At 51.4% G+C, this 18,594-nt stretch overlaps 1 protein-coding gene across 3 annotated transcripts in view; it reads left to right on the top strand.

The window, feature by feature from the left end:
- Positions 1-240: 240 nt before the first annotated feature.
- The window catches only part of LOC147097907 (NFU1 iron-sulfur cluster scaffold homolog, mitochondrial-like), a 34,383-nt gene continuing 16,029 nt past the window's right edge, over positions 241-18,594 (top strand). For 2 of the 3 annotated variants that reach the window (XM_085970963.1, XM_085970964.1), the window contains exons 1-5: positions 241-348; positions 3,230-3,339; positions 9,093-9,228; positions 12,712-12,778; positions 14,131-14,245. In XM_085970963.1, coding sequence (XP_085827089.1) covers positions 263-348; positions 3,230-3,339; positions 9,093-9,228; positions 12,712-12,778; positions 14,131-14,245 — 514 coding nt within the window. In that variant the 5' untranslated portion in view covers positions 241-262. Of the gene's footprint in view, positions 349-423; positions 567-3,229; positions 3,340-9,092; positions 9,229-12,711; positions 12,779-14,130; positions 14,246-18,594 lie in introns of those variants that run through there. The other variant, XM_085970965.1, reaches the window with a different exon arrangement.

Raw genomic sequence — 18,594 nt, 5'->3', positions numbered from 1 at the left:
CAATTTCAAAGAGGAAAAAAAAGGAAGATTGCTTTTTTTGGGAAGGGGAAGGAATAAATCAAAAAGGGCAATAAGTGTGAGACAGACAGCTGAGAGCAGGGTGGGGGGGATTCCTGGCAGCTGCCTGCACCAAAGATAGCGGCGTCGGCGTCGAGCCAGACTTGTAATTGCCTGTGTCAAAGATGGCGGCGGCCTTCGCTGCCGCGGCTGCCTGTATCAAAGATGGCGGCGGCCTTCGCTGCCGCGGCTGCCTGTATCAAAGATGGCGGCGACCTTGCTGCCGTTGCTGCCTATGCCAAAGATGGCGGCGGCAAGTTGGGCCCCGGTTTGCTGCAGCCTGGTTGCCAGGTGAGTTATTTTTTTGTGGGGTGGGAGGCTGTCACTGGGCTCCCTGAATCAGGGTCAGGGGGAGTTTTCCTCAATCAATGCCGAGTGTCTGCACATTCCAAGATTGCCCTTCATCAGTCAGTGCAAGGGGAGTTTGCACAGTGCGGCCTGGTGCCAACCTTTTCACACAGGGCCTCTCTTCACAGCCCAGCCCCGGGCTCAGAAAGCTGTGGGTTCAGGTACTTATTTCAAAATGTCACGGCTTTTTTTGTTTAGTTTCCCCCGCCCCACCCCGAATTAACAGGTAAGTGAAGGAGATAAGCACTGTCGGAGGGGCAGTACTGAGGGAGCGCCGCACTGTCGGAGGGGCAGTACTGAGGGAGCGCCGCACTGTCAGAGGATCAGTACTGAGGGAGTGCCGCACTGTCGGAGGGGCAGTACTGAGGGAGCGCCGCACTGTCGGAGGGCCGGTACTGAGGGAGCGCCGCACTGTCGGAGGGGCGGTACTGAGGGAGCGCCGCACTGTCGGAGGGGCGGTACTGAGGGAGCGCCGCACTGTCGGAGGGGCGGTACTGAGGGAGCGCCGCACTGTCGGAGGGGCGGTACTGAGGGAGAGCCGCACTGTCGGAGGGGCGGTACTGAGGGAGCGCCGCACTGTCGGAGGGGCGGTACTGAGGGAGCGCCGCACTGTCGGAGGGGCGGTACTGAGGGAGCGCCGCACTGTCGGAGGGGCGGTACTGAGGGAGCGCCGCACTGTCGGAGGGGCGGTACTGAGGGAGCGCCGCACTGTCGGAGGGGCGGTACTGAGGGAGCGCCGCACTGTCGGAGGGGCGGTACTGAGGGAGCGCGGTACTGAGGGAGCGCCGCACTGTCGGAGGGGCGGTACTGAGGGAGCGCCGCACTGTCGGAGGGGCGGTACTGAGGGAGCGCCGCACTGTCGGAGGGGCGGTACTGAGGGAGCGCCGCACTGTCGGAGGGGCGGTACTGAGGGAGCGCCGCACTGTCGGAGGGGCGGTACTGAGGGAGCGCCGCACTGTCGGAGGGGCGGTACTGAGGGAGCGCTGCACTGTCGGAGGGGCGGTACTGAGGGAGCGCCGCACTGTCGGAGGGCCGGTACTGAGGGAGCGCCGCACTGTCGGGGGGCGGTACTGAGGGAGCGCCGCACTGTCGGAGGGGCGGTACTGAGGGAGCGCCGCACTGTCGGAGGGGCGGTACTGAGGGAGCGCCGCACTGTCGGAGGGGCGGTACTGAGGGAGCGCCGCACTGTCGGAGGGGCGGTACTGAGGGAGCGCCGCACTGTCGGAGGGGCGGTACTGAGGGAGCGCCGCACTGTCGGAGGGGCGGTACTGAGGGAGCGCCGCACTGTCGGAGGGGCGGTACTGAGGGAGCGCCGCACTGTCGGAGGGGCGGTACTGAGGGAGCGCCGCACTGTCGGAGGGGCGGTACTGAGGGAGCGCCGCACTGTCGGAGGGCCGGTACTGAGGGAGCGCCGCACTGTCGGGGGGCGGTACTGAGGGAGCGCCGCACTGTCGGAGGGGCGGTACTGAGGGAGCGCCGCACTGTCGGAGGGGCGGTACTGAGGGAGCGCCGCACTGTCGGAGGGGCGGTACTGAGGGAGCGCCGCACTGTCGGAGGGGCGGTACTGAGGGAGCGCCGCACTGTCGGAGGGGCGGTACTGAGGGAGCGCCGCACTGTCGGAGGGGCGGTACTGAGGGAGCGCCGCACTGTCGGAGGGGCGGTACTGAGGGAGCGCCGCACTGTCGGAGGGGCGGTACTGAGGGAGCGCTGCACTGTCGGAGGGGCCGTCTTTCGGATGAGACGTTAAACCGAGGCCCCATCTGCTCTCTCAGGTGGACGTAAAAGATCCCACGGCACTATTTAGAAGAAGAGCAAGGGAGTTCTCCCTGGTGTCCTGTCCAATATTTATCCATCAATCAATATCATTAAAACAGATTATCTGGTCTTTTTCACATTGCTGTCTGTGGGACCTTGCTGTGCGCAAATTGGCTGCCGTGTTTCCTACATTACAACAGTGACTACACTTTAAAAGTACTTCATTGGCTGTAAAGCGCTTTGGGACGTCCTGAGGTGGTGAAAAGTGCTATAGAAATGCAAGTCTTTCTCTGTGACTGTGCGGGGACAAGATTGGTGAGACTTCCATCCTGCTTAGCAATTGTTTTATTATACGTGCGCCTTTTTTAAAGATGCCCTGGCGTTCTGCAGATGAGATTGTAATTATTTGTGAACAACCAGCTGTTTTTTTGCATTTAGATTTGTTTGCATTAGTGTTTTATAGAAAGACTTGCATTTCTATAGTGCCTTCCAGGACGTCCCAAAGCGCTTTACAGCCAATGAAGTACTTTTTGAAGTGTGGTCACTGTTGTAATGTGGGAAACGCGGCAGCCAATTTGCGCACAGCAAGCTCCCACAAACAGCATTGTTATAATAACAAGATAATCTTCGAAATTGTGTCCTTTACGTCCGCCTGAGAGGGCAGATGTGGCCTCTCGACATCTCATCCGAAAGACTATACTCGCAGCACAGAAACAGGCCATTCGGCCCAAGTGGCCCATGCCGGCGTTTATGCGCCACACGAGCTGCCTCAGTTGTTATCTTGTTCGTTAACTGAGAGGAGGAATTTGTCGGGATGCAAGGCTTGAGTGTAGATGTGTTATTTAGCATTTGCAGTGCTGAAAATAAGATTGTTGGGAAGCTTGCAAAATGACAGGACATTAAAGCCTGTATATAATGTACCTGGTGCACTTGATTCTCAAGCCAGCAGCAACTGCAAAAGAAAAGGAACACATTTATTTTTATTGCAGAGTTGGAATTTAAGGTGTATTAATGACCTCCCTCCTTTGATAGAGCGAACCACACTGCTAATTGAATTCTTATTTTTCAGAATACACACAGGATCGCTGGTGAAACGTTTGTATTGCACCAAGAAATGGAGTGGGACTGGCATGGGATGTCAAAAAATTCTGCTACCATCGCCTTCATTCTCCGCTCCCTGTAAGCTATTTGAATCATCAAGGTCCCTTGAGTTTGTGGTCGTCACTGGGGTGCCCTCGGTCAGGGGGGCGTTCCTCTGAAACATTGCTGATTGTCTGCAGATCCACGATGCCCTGCTGATTGCCTGTAGATCCACGATTCCCTTTCAGTAGCAGCGGAGACCGCAGGCTGTAGATGCTCGGTCGTTGAGGCAGAGATCGATAGATTTTTGGATACTAAGGGATACGGGGATAGTGCAGGAAAGTGGAGTTGAGGGAGAAGATCAGCCATGATCCTATTGAATGGCGGAGCAGGCTCGAGGGGCTGAGTGGCCTACTCCAACATTACCTCAAATTTTTGCGGGTGGGCGCAGCTCCTTTAACGGGCTGTGCGGCCCATTCAATTTTCCGCGCGGGTGCGGTTTTCCATTTTAAACCGCCCAGTGTGAGCCGTGGCTCAGTGGGTGGCAACCATCGCCTCTGAGTCAGCAGGTTGTGGGTTCAAGTCCCGCTGCAGTACAGTACTGGAGTACAGGAACAAGGATGTCTTGCTGCAGTTGTGCAGGGCCTTGGTGAGACCACACCTTGAGTATTGTGTGCAGTTTTGGTCGCCTTATCTGAGGAAGGATGTTCTTGCCATGGAGGGAGTGCAGCGAAGATTCACCAGGCTGATACCTGGGATGGCAGGAATGACGTATGAGGAGAGATTGGGTCGATTGGGCTTATACTCGCTGGAGTTTAGAAGAAACTTATAAAATTCTAACAGGACTGGACAGACTAGATGCAGGAAGGATGTTCCTGATGGCGGGGGAGTCCAGAACCAGGGGTCACAGTCTAAGGATAAGGGGTAAGCCATTTAGGACAGAAATGAGGAATTTCTTCACCCAGAGAGTGGTGAACCTGTGGAATTCTCTACCACAGAAGGCAGTTGAGGCCAATTCATTAAATATATTCAAGAAGGAGTTAGATATATTTCTTAAGGCTAAAGGGATCAGGGGAGAAAGCAGGGACAGGGTACTGAACTTGGATGATCAGCCATGATCTCATTGAATGGCGGAGCAGGCTCGAGGGGCCGAATGGCCGACTCCTGCTCCTATCTTCTATGTTGAGCACATAAATCTAGGCTGACACTCTCAGTGCAGTGCTGAGGGAGCGCTGTAAGTGTCTATGATTCTATGAACGATTTTCAGCGCGTGTTAATAATCTCGAGTAGTCCCAGCTCTGCTGGGTGCCCTAGCCTGATTGGGTGACGGAGCTTAATTACTATGCACGGTTGATGCTGAGTCATTCCTCGGCTCGTGCCTCTTAACTAATGTTGATTCAGTTCTGTTGCCGTCAGCTCCGCATCTCCTTCAAGCTGCTACCCGGTGATGACATTGACGCTTGCTTTAAAGACGCATTAACATGTAGAATAAAGGAACGTTAACCGCCACCTTTTGGAACTGTTCTGTCTTTTTTTTTTAAAGGATCTCGTGGCTGCAATGTCCTGTTGAGACCTAGCCTGTGTTTAATACCCCTCAATCTATACTTAGTGCAGAAGCTGGCGCCGTGCCAGTCTCGTGGCAGACCTGCGATTCAAATGTCGCACTTTGCTTTCCATGTTGCTAAGGCAATGGAGCCCGAGCAGCTAATTGAACGTTGCCAAGGCAGTGACGGGAAAAGGCTCCATTCTTTGTGTTTATCAGCAAAGCGCAGCTCACGAATCCTCCGTTGCTCCTGAAGTCAGAGTTCTCCGAAATTCAGACATTATTTTCCAACCTTTATATTTCTCTTTGAGCATTTAAATGACTCTCTGTCGGCGGTGCTTTGCGCCAGTTAATTTACAGACACAGCCACATTGCCGCGTTGAGCCCACGCAGTTCATAGGATTACACAGAATATACGGCACAGAAACATAGAAACATAGAAGATAGGAGCAGGAGTAGGCCATTCGGCCCCTCGAGCCTGCTCCGCCATTCAATGAGATCATGGCTGATCATCCAAATTCACTACCCGGTCCCTCCTTTCTCCCCATATCCCTTGAAGCCTTAAGAAATATATCCAACTCCTTCTTGAATATATTTAATGAACTGGCCTCCACCGCCCTCTGTGGCAGAGAATTCCACAGGTTCACCACTCTCTGGGTGAAGAAATTCCTCCTCATCTCTGGGATGGCTTACCCCTTATCCTTAGACTATGACCCCTGGTTCTGGACTCCCCGGCCATCGGAAACATCCTTCCTGCATCTAGTCTGTCCAGGCCTGACAGAATTTTATAGGTTTCGATGAGATCCCCTCTCAATCTTCTAAACTCCAGTGAGTATAAGCCCAATCGACACAATCTCCTCATACGTCATTCCTGCCATCCCAGGTATCAGCCTGGTGAATCTTCGCTGCACTCCTTCCATGGCAAGAACATCCTTCCTCAGATAAGGCGACCAAAACTGCACACAATACTCAAGGTGCGGTCTCACCAAGGCCCTGTACAACTGCAGCAAGACATCCTTGTTCCTGTACTCGAACCCTCTTGCTACGAAGGCCAACATACCATTTGCCTTCTTAACCGCCTGCTGCACCTGCATGCTTACCTTCAGCGACTGGTGCACAAGAACACCCAGGTCTCTCTGCACTTCCCCTTCTCCCAATCTATTGCCATTCAAATAATAATCTGCCTTCCTGTTTTTGCCACCAAAGTGGATAACCTCACATTTATCCACATTATAGTGCATTTGCCATGTTTCTGCCCAATCACCCAACCTGTCCAAATCGTACTGGAGTTTCACGACATCCTCCTCACCGCATACCCTCCCACCCAGCTTTGTGTCGTCTGCAAATTTGGAGATATTACATCCAATTCCCTCGTCCAGATCATTAATATATATTGTGAACAGCTGGGGTCCTAGGACCGATCCTTGTGGTACCCCACTAGTCACTGCCTGCCACTCGGAAAACGACCCGTTTATTCCAACTCTTTGCTTTCACACAGAATCACAGAATCCCCACAGTGCAGATAGAGGCCATTTCGGCCCATCGAGCCTGCACCGACACATATCCCACCCTATCCCCGTAACCCCACGTATTTAATCCCCTAACACTAAGGGTCAATTTATCATAGCCAAATCAACCTAACCCGCACATCTTTGGACTGTGGGAGGAAACCGGAGCACCCGGAGGAAACCCACGCAGACACAGGGAGAATGTGCAAACTCCACACAGACAGTCGCCCGAGGCCGGATTCGAACCCGGGTCCCTGGCGCTGTGAGGCAACAGTGCTAACCACTATGCCACCGTGCATTCTATCTGCCAACCAGTTCTCTATCCAAGTCAATACCTTGCCCCCAATCCCATGTGTCTTAATTTTGCACGCTAATCTCATATGCGGGACCTTATCGAAAGCCTTCTGAAAGTCCAAATACACCACATCCACTGGTTCTCCCTTATCTATTTTACCAGTTACATCCTCAAAAAATTCCAGTAGATTAGTCAAGCATGATTTACCTTTTGTAAATCCATGTTGACTTTGTCCGATCCTGTCACTGCTTTCCAAGTGCTCTGCTATTACATCTTTTATAATAGACTCTAGCATTTTCCCCACTACCGATGTCAGGCTTACCCACTTTTTCTCTACCACAGAAACAGGCCATTCGGCCCAGCCAGCCCATGCTGGCGTTTATGCTCCACTCGAGCCTCCTCCTGTCTTTCCTCATCTAAATCTATCAGTATAACCCTCTATTCCCTTCTCCCTCATATGCTTATGTAACCACCCCTTAAATGCATCTATACTATTCGCCTCAACCACTCCCTGTGGTAGCGAGTTCCACATTCTCACCACTCTCTGGGTAAAGAAGTTTCTCCTGAATTCCTTATTGGATTTCTTGGTGACTATCTTATATTCATGGCCTCTAGTTTTGCTCTTTCCCGCAAGTGGAAACAGACTGTCTGTGTCTGCTCCAGCAGTTAAAAAGCACAGACTCCAAATTAAGCAGCTCTCGTCGTTTGGGCTGAATCTGCGTAATATGCACCTGGTCTCCTCGGCTCCCGTGCAGTTAGCCCTTTGGAATTGAAGGAAGTTTTTCCTGTTGACCCAGTAACCCAGGTACCCGAGCTTTTCAGTTCCTGTGTCGTGCAGCCTTAAAAGGGTTTGCAGGAGTAAGATTTGGGGCAGTGCGGTTCAAATGGGAGCGAATCCAGGGGGAATGATAGTTACAGCAGAGATTTGTGATGAGATTGCGCTGCAGCGAGTCTCCTGGACCCAGAAACCTGACCGGGCAGCTCTGATCCCTCACGGTGTTTAATAATTACATCTTTTTGGACTCTGCCATCAAGGCAGCCAGCGTGATCATAGAGCTCACCGTGAAACAGTTCACTGACTTAGCCAGGAAATTGTCTTCAGTGGATTATATGGGCGTAAATAAATTAATTTGCCCCCCAAAAAAAGTGAGCAGTTTGCATGTCCAAAGCTACGATAAAAACATTGGCGATCAAGGCTTCAGGCAGCAGAACAAATCGTTGTGACGAAATATGAGCTGAATTCAACTGTAATAAAGACTTGATTTTTGAGGGGGTGGGTGGGGGAGAGATTGTAACCAATGTTCCCTGTAAGCTGCGCTTTGCTCTGCGCGGCCTGTTTCTTTTAATGCGCGCGGTCCCTTTAAACTTCTGACGCAGTATTTCCAATGTAAGCCGGTGAGCGGCCTGCGCGGGACCTTTCGGAGTCCTGCGCACCTTTGCGGGAACAGTGATCGTAACCCTTGGCGCAAAACGTGATTGCGCCCCCCCCCCCCCACAATTAATTGTTGTCGTGGATCTCCTTTCGAACCCTAAAAAAAAGTCTTGCATTCATATAGCGCCTATCACGACCACCGGATGTCTCAAAGCGCTTGACAGCCAATGAAGCACTTTTTGAAGTGTAGTCACTGTTGTAAATGCGGCAGCCAATTTGCGCACAGCAAGCTCCCACAATCAGCAATGCGATAATGCCAGATAAACTGTTTTTGGTTATGTTGATTGAGGGATAAGTATTAGCCCCAGGACACCGGGGAGAACGCCCCCTGCTCTTCTTCGAAATAGTGGCCATGGGATCTTTTACGTCCACCTGAGAGAGCAGAAGGGGCCTCGGTTTAAAGTCTCATCCGAAAGACGGCACCTCCAACAGTGCAGCACTCCCTCAGCACTGCGCTGGAGTGCCAGCCTAGCTTTTTGTGCTCAATTCCCTGGAGTGGGACGTGAACCCACAACCTTCTGACTCAGAGGCGAGAGCGCGACCCACTGTGCCACGGCTGACTCTCCTTGTATTCTAACCGTTCCTTTTCTGGGTGGGCGTTGGTTTCTGCAGCTGGGAGGTTGAGTGGAATCAGTAAAGTACCCATATTCGCGAGGACCCCCCCCCCATTTACTGTTATTTACAGAATGCAAGGTGCGTTTCACAGCAATCCGACTTGCCCGCGTCCCAATTTTAACCCCCACTTTACCCCACCCCTGTGCCAGTGCTGTTCTGTGGTCAGCCACAAGGAGGCGAGTGAGAGTGGTTGACTCGGCTGCTCAAAGGTCACGTGCCCTGGTTGTGTTAGCCCTGATCGCCCAAAGTTGGGGGTAAAACATCTACCTGCACTGCCGTACCTGCCTGGACACGTAATCCAGGATTATACTGGATTTAAAAGATATAAAAGCGTCCCACGCAGCAGTGCTGTGCACCAATCCTTTCCACAGGGAGAGGCAATGCCTTTGTTGAAAGGGGTTAGATCAGCAGGTGATCATTGCTCTGGTGATAATCTATTGTCTTGTTGCCTTCTTTCAGCAAGAAGTATGTTCATTCAGACCCAGGACACACCAAACCCAAACAGCTTGAAGTTTATCCCCGGCCGCCCGGTGCTGGAATCGGGAACCATGGATTTCTCCGCACCCCACAGTGCCTTCTGCTCCCCATTGGCCAGGTGCAGTACCTCGCCACCTCTTATTGGCCACGGGACCGTTAAAAGGGTGAAACTTGGGCGCTGGGCAAAGTGGAGCCGGTTTGGGCGAGGGTTTAGAAGCCCAGTGCTGGCTTGGCAAGGTGTGGAGAGGAAAGCCCGAGAGTCAGGAGAGCGTGGAAAGGGTGCAGGCTTTTTCCTGTGGGGTTGCCAGTCTGCCTGTGGAGCCAGTACTGCCGTCGGAATCAAAGCTGTAATATAAGAGCGGGGTGGGGGGAATATACTTGCCTGTGGGGATGCGGAGTGCCACCTTACAAGGTGGTTCGGTTCTTTACCTGGGGTCGGGTGGGAGTATGTCTTCTTAGGCAGTCCCTCGGAACCGAGGATGACTTGCTTCCACACTAAAAATGGGTTCTCAGGTGACTGATGAGTCCAATGCGGGACCTACAGTCTCTGTCACAGGTGGGGCAGACGGTGGTTGAAGGGGCGGGTGGGTGGGGTGCTTGGGTTGGCGTGCGCTCCTTCCGCTGTTTGCGCTTGGCTTCCGCTTGCTCCCGGCGAAGAGACTCGAGGTGTTCGGCGCCTTCCCGGATGCTTCTCCTCCACTTTGTGCGGTCTTGGGCCAGGGATTCCCAGGTGTCGGTGGGGATTTGCACTTTTTCAAGGAGGCTTTGAGGGTGTCCTTGAAACGTTTCCACTGCCCACCTGGGGCTCTCTTGCCGTGTCGGAGCTCCGAGTAGAGCGCTTGTTTTGGGAGTCTCGTATCGGGCAAGCGGACAATGTGACCCGTCCATTGGAGCTGATCGAGCGTGGTCAAAGCTTCGATGCTGGGGATGTTGGCCTGAGCGAGAACACTGACGTTGGTGTGCCTGTCCTGCCAATGGATTTGCAGGATCTTGCGGAGGCATGTTAAGAGCTTGCGGTGTAACATGTTGAGAGCTGTACGAGCAACAGCACGGCTGCGCAGATCGCTGATGAGCAGCCATTTCCCTGTGGCTGCAGGCAGGCTGAGCTCTCAGCCTGTTCGCTCAGGCCAGCAACACGGTTTTTCTTGTTTGGCCCTTCCACGCACGGAGCTAGACTCACGAGCGTGACTCTGTGACCACTGTGCACGCACAGCCTTTCCACGTAACTCTGCTGTGAAGGGGTTGGGGGATAAGAGTAAAGAAGTCTTACTAAAATTATATCGGGCCCTGGTGAGACCACACCTGGAGTACTGTGTACAGTTTTGGTCTCCTTACCTAAGGAAGGATATACTTTCTGTAGAGGTAGTGCAACGAAGGTTCACCAGACTGATTCCTGGGATGAGGGGATTGCCCTATGAGGAGAGATTGAGTAGACTAGGCCTATATTCCCGAGAATTTAGAAGAATGAGAGGTGATCAAATTGAAACATAAAAGTTTTAAAGGGCTTGTCAGGGTAGCTGCTTGGAGGATCTTTCCCCTGGCTGGGGAGTCTAGAACAAGGGGACACAGTCTGAATAAGGGGTCGGCCATTTAGGACTGAGATGAGGAGAAATTTCTTCACTCAGAGGGCGGTGAATCTCTGGAATTCTCTACCCCAGAGGGCTGTGGAGGCTCAGTCGTTGAGTATATTCAAGACAGAGATCAATAGATTTTTGGACACTAAGGAAACCAAGGGGTATGGGGATCAGGCGGGAAAGTGGAGATGAGGTAGACTCTCTAATTGAATGGCGGAGCAGGCTCAAGGGGCCATATGGCCCACTCCTGCTCCTGTTTCTTATGATAACAGAATCGTGTTGCGGACGGACAGGCCTCCTGGTGGCCCTGGGATTGGGCCGCAAGTTAGTGAGAGAGCTCGAGGTACATCTCAGGAATTGCAAAAGGGGCTTGAGGGTTTTAGGGATACTACTAGACCTGCTGGATTGACATGGGGGTCAGAAAGAGCACATAGAGATCAAGAGTGGCGAGTTGATGACTGAGCCAATCGTGCGTGAACTGTGGAAGGAGTGGATGTGAATTACTTTCCCATTCCAAGCTGTGTTATATTTTCTAAGAAGACAGTTGCACTGTTCCAGGTTTGGGGCTGTGGGGAGTGAAACTGGCTGTATTTTATTGGTACACCAAAGACAACAACAGCAACATTGCATTTACAGGAAACTTTGGTTTATCCGGAGGTTAACTGTCCGGCATGCTCGATCCACCGGCAAAATTCAGGAGTCGGTTCAGTAAGTTTTTTTTCTTTTCGTTGCTTTTTTTCACCAGTCAGGCTCTGCAAGGTCTAGCTAAAGCTGTTACTTAGCTACAGAGACGCTTGCAAGCTACGGCCGACTGTTTAGAAAGCAACAGGGTTTGTTGCTAGATACGGAGCTCAAAAACTCCATGGCCTAGAAATTCGGTAGGCTTAGCGCCGCTTTTGAGGCGCTAGAGGGCCTAGCGCCGGAGTTATGGCCAGTTTGGAAATTGAGTGGGTCCCTAAATCGGCGTTAGGCCGTTAGCGCTGCGCCGGCACCAATGACGTCATCGGTGTGCGCAGTGTCCCGGTTGCCATGGTAACCCGCCTGAACTCCGAAATTGACTTGCGGCCGCCTCGCCCGTGGCAGCCGCAAGCAACGTTCTGGCAGAGGTGCCTTACTGGACTTTGCGCCGGCGCATTAAAGGCCCCGCGGCGGCCAGCCGCTTTCCCGCCGGCCGCCTGGCCGCAGCTCCCTCCCCGGACTTCTCCCCCCCCCCCCCCCCCCCCCCCCCCCAGACAGATGCAAGCCCGGCACTTGTCCGAGGTGCCGGGCTCATTTTTACAATGATTTTCGCGGGCCGCGGCCGGGTGCAGGCAGCTCCTCCTTAAGGGAAGGAGGAGGCCTGCACTTCCCGAACCTGCCGCACCGCAGCGGGCGCCGCAGCGCCGGAATAGCGCCGCAATTCAGTGCGTAGCGCCAGTTTTCAGGCGCAAACAGCTTTCAGCAGCGCCGGCAGCCGTTTGGGCGCAGAACTAGTGAATTTTTGGCCCGCCCAGCGCGACTTAGCTCCGGCACTAACTTCCGGCGCTAAAGCCGTCGCTGCGCCAAAACCCAATTTCTAGGCCCATATGTTTTAACATTAGCGCTGGTTTGTCTGGCAGTTTTGATGGGACGGCAACAGCTCAGTCCCGTCGGTGCCGGATATCACAAAGTTTCCTGTATATAGCGCCTTTAACGTAGTGAAACGTTCCCAAGGAGCGACTTGAGGCAAAAATTGACAGCAAGCCAAAGGAGGAGACATTAGGACAGGAAAGAGGTAGATTTCAAGGAATGTCTGAAAAGAGAGCGAGGTGGAGAGGCTTATGGGGGGAATTTCAGAGCGTGGGGCCCAGATGATTGAAAGCGCAGCCGCCAATGGTGCTATGGAAGGAGGGGGTAGGGCAGATGGGCAAGAGGCCAGAATTTGGTGGAGCGCAGGGTTCTCGGAGGGTTGTAGGGCTGGTTGCAGGCTGCAGGACAACCCAGCACCGCCGGATAAGCAGAAGCGGTTGTGCCGTGGTGTTTGAAGTGGTTTTATTTTTGTTCGGCAGGCAGCTGTTCAGAATTGACGGAGTGAAAGGGGTTTTCTTCGGGCCTGATTTCATAACCATCACCAAGGTAAGAAGGAAATGTGCTGCTGCCCTCTTACAACTCGTGCTGCAGGAGCAGGCTTGAGAGAGGTGTTCAAAATCATGACGGGTTTTGATAAAGAGTAAACAAGGAGCAACTGTTTGCAGTGTGTAAGACGCTCTGATTGTCTTGACAGTTTATAGAGTTCAGACCCGTGGAGCAGACAACACAAAACCCAATGGATCTGTGAAACTTCTTTTACGTAAAAAATCAACAAGAGGTTACAAGTAATTACCATGAATCAGTCATTCATGAAAGAAAGACTTATGAAATAATACTGAGCGGCCTGCGGGTGGCGCTGTCCAGGGAGAGTATAAATACTCTGGCACGGGCCCAGCTTGCGCAGGACATTCTTAACAGGAACTAGTGAAGGACACAACTAGACCTCCATGTTGTAAAACAGTTGATTAAAGCTTTGTTTAACGCTTAGACCAAGTGCCTAGTAGTTTTCTTATGTCACAAACTGTACTCAATTCATATACTTATCACAAGCAAGCATCTAAAATCATTTACTTTAAGCTCAGGTGATAATAAGCAAAACCACATACGTTACTATTCACCAGATGAGAGGCCAATTCAACGATGAACTAGACGTATGACTAACTTTAACTGGCAACTGACCAGGTCACCATTGACTATAGCCCCGAATGTCAGTGTCCAATATGACTTATACCCCAAAACTTGGCAACTGGCCCACAGCATTCATGTTTCTACTGTGAGTAATGTGGTTTTCCTCTCTCTCTCTCCCTATCTGTCTTGACGCTTAGTACACCAAGGCCAGACATCCAAGGATTGGAGAGAGTTGTTTTTCACATCTGCAGGGTTGCTGACTCGTGGTTCTCACAGAATTTTCAAGATCTTATCTTTTGAAGGAAAAACATCACTTATTTTACAAATGTTTTTTAGCCAAGCTAGTCTCTTGCCCTCAAAGCTTGTTGGTATATTTGGTCACTTTTTTAGATTCAGTCAAATGGAGATTCAGTCAAGTTTAACCATGACAGTGTTACAAGTGGCAGAAGGGCCGGTAACCAGAGGACACAGATTTAAGGTGAACGGCAAAAGAACCAGAGGCGACATGCGGAAAGACTTTTTTTAAGCAGCAAGTTGTTGTGATGTGGAACGCGCTGCCTGAAAGGGCGGTGGAAGCAGATACAATAGTAAAATTCAAAGGAGAACTGGATAAATACTCGAAAGGAAAAAAAAATCACAGGGCTGCGAGGAAAGGGCAGGGGAGTGGGATTAATTGGATAGCTCTACCAAAGAGCCGGCACAGGCACGATGGGCCAAATGGCCGCCTCCTGTGCTGTATCATTCTTTGATTCTATTCTATATGTTTCCAGGAAGACAACAACGTGGAGTGGAAACTGCTCAAGCCAGATGTGTACGCCACCATGATGGATTTCTTTGCATCTGGCCTCCCTATAGTGACGGATGAAGCTCCACGTTCTGATACAGGTGGGTGCGCGAGCTGCTCGGCCGGGAAACCTCGTCACGCACAGAACCCCTCAGCGAGCAGTGACTCACTACAACATATTGTATTTATATAGCACCTTTAGTGTAGTAAGATGTCCCAAGGCACTGCACAGGGGTATTTTAAGACAAAAAAATTTGACACCGAGCCACATAATAAATTAGGGCAGAGGACCCAAAAGCTTGGTCAAAGAGGTGGGTTTTAAGGAGCGTCTTAAAGGAGGAGAGAGAGGTAGCAAGGTGGAGAGGTTTAGGCAGGGAATTCCAGAGCTTAGGACCTCGGCAACAGAAGGCACGGCCACCAAAGGTTGAGCGATTATAATCAGGGATCTTCAAGAGGGTAGAATTAGAGGAGCGCAGATATCTCGGGGGGGTTATGGGGCTGAAGGAGATTACAGAGATAGGGAGGGGTGAGGCCATGGAGGGATTTGAAAGCAAGGATGAGAATTTTGAAATCGATGCGCTGCTTAACCGGGAGCCAATGTAGGTCAGCGAGCACAGGGGGTGATGGGTGAACGGGACTTGGTGTGAGTTAGGACACGGGCAGCCGAGTTTTGGGTCACTATGAAGCAGCACCGAACCCAGGAGGCTGAGGGGAGACTTAATTGAAGTATATAAAATGATGAGGGGCCTAGATAGAGTGGATAGGAAGGAGCTATTTCCCTCAGCAGAGAGGTCAATAACCAGGGGGCATAGATTTAAAGTAATTGGTAGAAGGATTAGAGGGGAGTTGAGGAGAACTTGTTTCACACAGAGGGTGGTGGGGGCCTGGAACTCACTGCCTGAAAGGGTGGTAGAGGCAGAAACCCTCATCACATTTAAAAAGTACTCGGATATGCACTTGAAGTGCTGTAACCTACAGGGCTACGGACCAAGAGCTGGAAAGTGGGATTTGGCTGGATAGCTCTTTCGGCCGGCACGGACACGATGGGCCGAATGGCCTCCTTCTGTGCCGTAAATTTCTATGATTCTATATCTCTCGGGCAAGTGTTAACTGTGAGCCACCTGGAATTCAGTGCGAGTGGAGCATGGAATCGTAGAAACTTACAGCGCAGGAGGAGGCCATCCGGCCCGTCGTGCCTGTGCCGGCTCTTTGAAGGAGCAGTCGTGCTCAGTCCCACACCCCCTCGCTTCTCGTCCGTAATCCTGTCAGTTCCTCATCCTCAAGAACCCGTCCAACTCCCTTTTAAAATTACAGGAAACTTTCTGTTATCCGGCACGGACGGGACCGACGTCGTCCCGGTTCATCAACAATTCCGGATATCCGAACGCTATAGTAACAATTAGAACAATGGCCACAAGTTGCAAGCGTCTCTGTAGCTTAGCAACAGCTGCAGCTACATCCTTGCACAGCAACAAATGGAGTAAAAAAAGTAATAAAAGTTACCTGAACCTACTCCTGAATTTTGCCGGTTAACTGACATTTCCGGTTATTTAGGGGCCAGTTAATCGAAAGTTTCCTGTATTGATGGAATCAGCTTCCACCACCTTTTCAGGTCGAGCGTTCCAGATCCTGACAGCTCTGAGTGAAAAAAATTCTCCTCACCTCCCCGCTAGATCTTTTGCCAATGATTTTGAATCTGTGACGCGAGTTATTGACCCACTCGCCAGAGGGGGGGTAATTTTTCTCAATCCGCTCTGTCAAAGCGTCTCACCATCTCGAAAACATGGTCTGCAAATGATACCAATCTGTGTCAGAAAGCCGGATATTCAGAGGAAAGGTCGGGGGTGGGAAATGGTTATCTCACAACTTTCACCCCTTCTGCCCACAAGGCAGACACCGATGCTGGGGCAAAACATGAATCTAGTATCGTGGCACATGAATTTTAATATACGGTAAACTCTTTCTTATCCAGCACCAGGATGGTGCCGGTTGCTGAAAAATTCTGGATAACAGAGGTATACCTACCAAGGCAATTTTTAACACAAACAAAAATAAAAACCACTGACTAACTCGGCCACCGTGGACGACTCGGACTCGGCAAAACAAGTGCTGGATGGACAAGATTACCGGCGATCTATTTTGCCGGTTATTAAAGTATTCCGGATGATTAAGTGCCGTTTAAACAAGAGTTTACTGCAGTTGGAAAATAAGAGTCCAAATGGGGTAGAGGAGCAGAGGGATCGAGGGGTACAGATACACAGATCACTAAAAGTAGCGGCAAAGGTTAATAAGGCCACAAAAAAGCAAGCCAAGCACTGTTGTTCAGTTTTAGAGTGATGGAATTGTAAAGCGGAGAAGTTATGTTAAACTTGTTGATGTAAGAAAACTACTAGGCACTTGGTTTGAGTGTAAAACAAGGCTTTAATCGACTGTTTCACAACCAGGAGATTCTAGTTACATCACTAGTTCCTGGTTACAGAAACATCCTGAGCAAGCTGGGCCCACGCCTGAGTATTTATACTTTCCTTGGATGGCGCCACCAGCTGGCCGCCCAGTGTTATCTCATGAGTCATTTCTACATGAATGGTAAGATTCACGACACTTGTATCGAGCCTTGGTTAGACCGCGCTTGGAGCACCTTGCACAGTTCTGGTCTCCATATTGTAGAAAGGATACAGAGGCACTGCAGAAGATGCAGAAAAGATTCACAAGGATGATACCAGAACTGAGAGGATATCGCGGCTAGGGGCATCCTCCAACCTGCTTCCTGTCCACAGCGGAAGGGGGAATCGCCTCGCACTCGGTTACTAGCACATAAAGCACGCTGTTGCCTGGCAATGAATGTGAGCTTGACTGAAGCATTGAGAGAGAATTTATTTTAATTTGAGGTAGCGAGGCCCATAATGCAGGCACTGCAAAGGGTGAAGAGTTGGAGAGAAGACGAGGTAGATGAGGAAGTAGTCGCTACATGGCCCAGCTGAGGGGATTAGAGGCAAAGGGGATTAGAGGCAAAGAGGATTAAATCAGCTGCTGCAAAGCGGATTTTGTTGCAGATTTGCTGTCAATATATCGTGGCATGTTTTTGATTTAGGACTGATGAGAGGCAATCCTCGAGTTAGGTCAGATGTTAGACAAGCAAATGTGTAACTGGAGTCGACTGCTGTCTCATTTCATGGTTACCGTGACGTTTGCCAGCTGCTGTAAGGGCAGTGGTAGCTGTATGCTGTAAGGGCAGTGGTAGCTGTATGCTGTAAGGGCAGTGGTAGCTGTATGCTGTAAGGGCAGTGGTAGCTGTATGCTGTAAGGGCAGTGGTAACTGTATGCTGTAAGGGCAGTGGTAGCTGTATGCTGTAAGGGCAGTGGTAACTGTATGCTGTACGGGCAGTGGCAGTTGTATGCTGGAAGGGCAGTGGTAGCTGTATGCTGTAAGGGCAGTGGTAGCTGTATGCTGTACGGGCAGTGGTAGTTGTATGCTGTAAGGGCAGTGGTAGCTGTATGCTGTACGGGCAGTGGTAGTTGTATGCTGTAAGGGCAGTGGTAGCTGTATGCTGTACGGGCAGTGGTAGTTGTATGCTGTAAGGGCAGTGGTAGCTGTATGCTGGAAGGGCAGTGGTAGCTGTATGCTGTAAGGGCAGTGGTAGCTGTATGCTGTAAGGGCAGTGGTAGTTGTATGCTGTACGGGCAGTGGTAGTTGTATGCTGTAAGGGCAGTGGTAGCTGTATGCTGTAAGGGCAGTGGTAGCTGTATGCTGTAAGGGCAGCGGTAGCTGTATGCTGTAAGGGCAGCGGTAGCTGTATGCTGTACGGGCAGTGGTAGCTGTATGCTGTAAGGGCAGCGGTAGCTGTATGCTGTACGGGCAGTGGTAGCTGTATGCTGTACGGGCAGCGGTAGTTGTATGCTGTAAGGGCAGTGGTAGCTGTATGCTGTAAGGGCAGTGGTAGCTGTATGCTGTAAGGGCAGCGGTAGCTGTATGCTGTAAGGGCAGTGGTAGTTGTATGCTGTAAGGGCAGTGGTAGCTGTATGCTGTAAGGGCAGTGGTAGTTGTATGCTGTAAGGGCAGTGGTAGCTGTATGCTGTAAGGGCAGTGGTAGCTGTATGCTGTAAGGGCAGTGGTAGTTGTATGCTGTAAGGGCAGTGGTAGCTGTATGCTGTAAGGGCAGTGGTAGCTGTATGCTGTAAGGGCAGTGGTAGTTGTATGCTGTAAGGGCAGTGGTAGCTGTATGCTGTAAGGGCAGTGGTAGCTGTATGCTGTAAGGGCAGCGGTAGTTGTATGCTGTAAGGGCAGTGGTAGCTGTATGCTGTAAGGGCAGCGGTAGCTGTATGCTGTAAGGGCAGTGGTAGCTGTATGCTGTAAGGGCAGCGGTAGTTGTATGCTGTAAGGGCAGTGGTAGCTGTATGCTGTAAGGGCAGCGGTAGCTGTATGCTGTAAGGGCAGTGGTAGCTGTATGCT

The sequence above is a fragment of the Somniosus microcephalus genome, chromosome 30, assembly GCF_052327205.1.
Source record: "Somniosus microcephalus isolate GS21.2 chromosome 30, FLI_Smic_1.0, whole genome shotgun sequence".
Taxonomy (NCBI): domain Eukaryota; kingdom Metazoa; phylum Chordata; class Chondrichthyes; order Squaliformes; family Somniosidae; genus Somniosus; species Somniosus microcephalus.
Note: the sequence above shows the minus strand (reverse complement) of the source record. Positions and strands in the feature narration are given on the sequence as shown.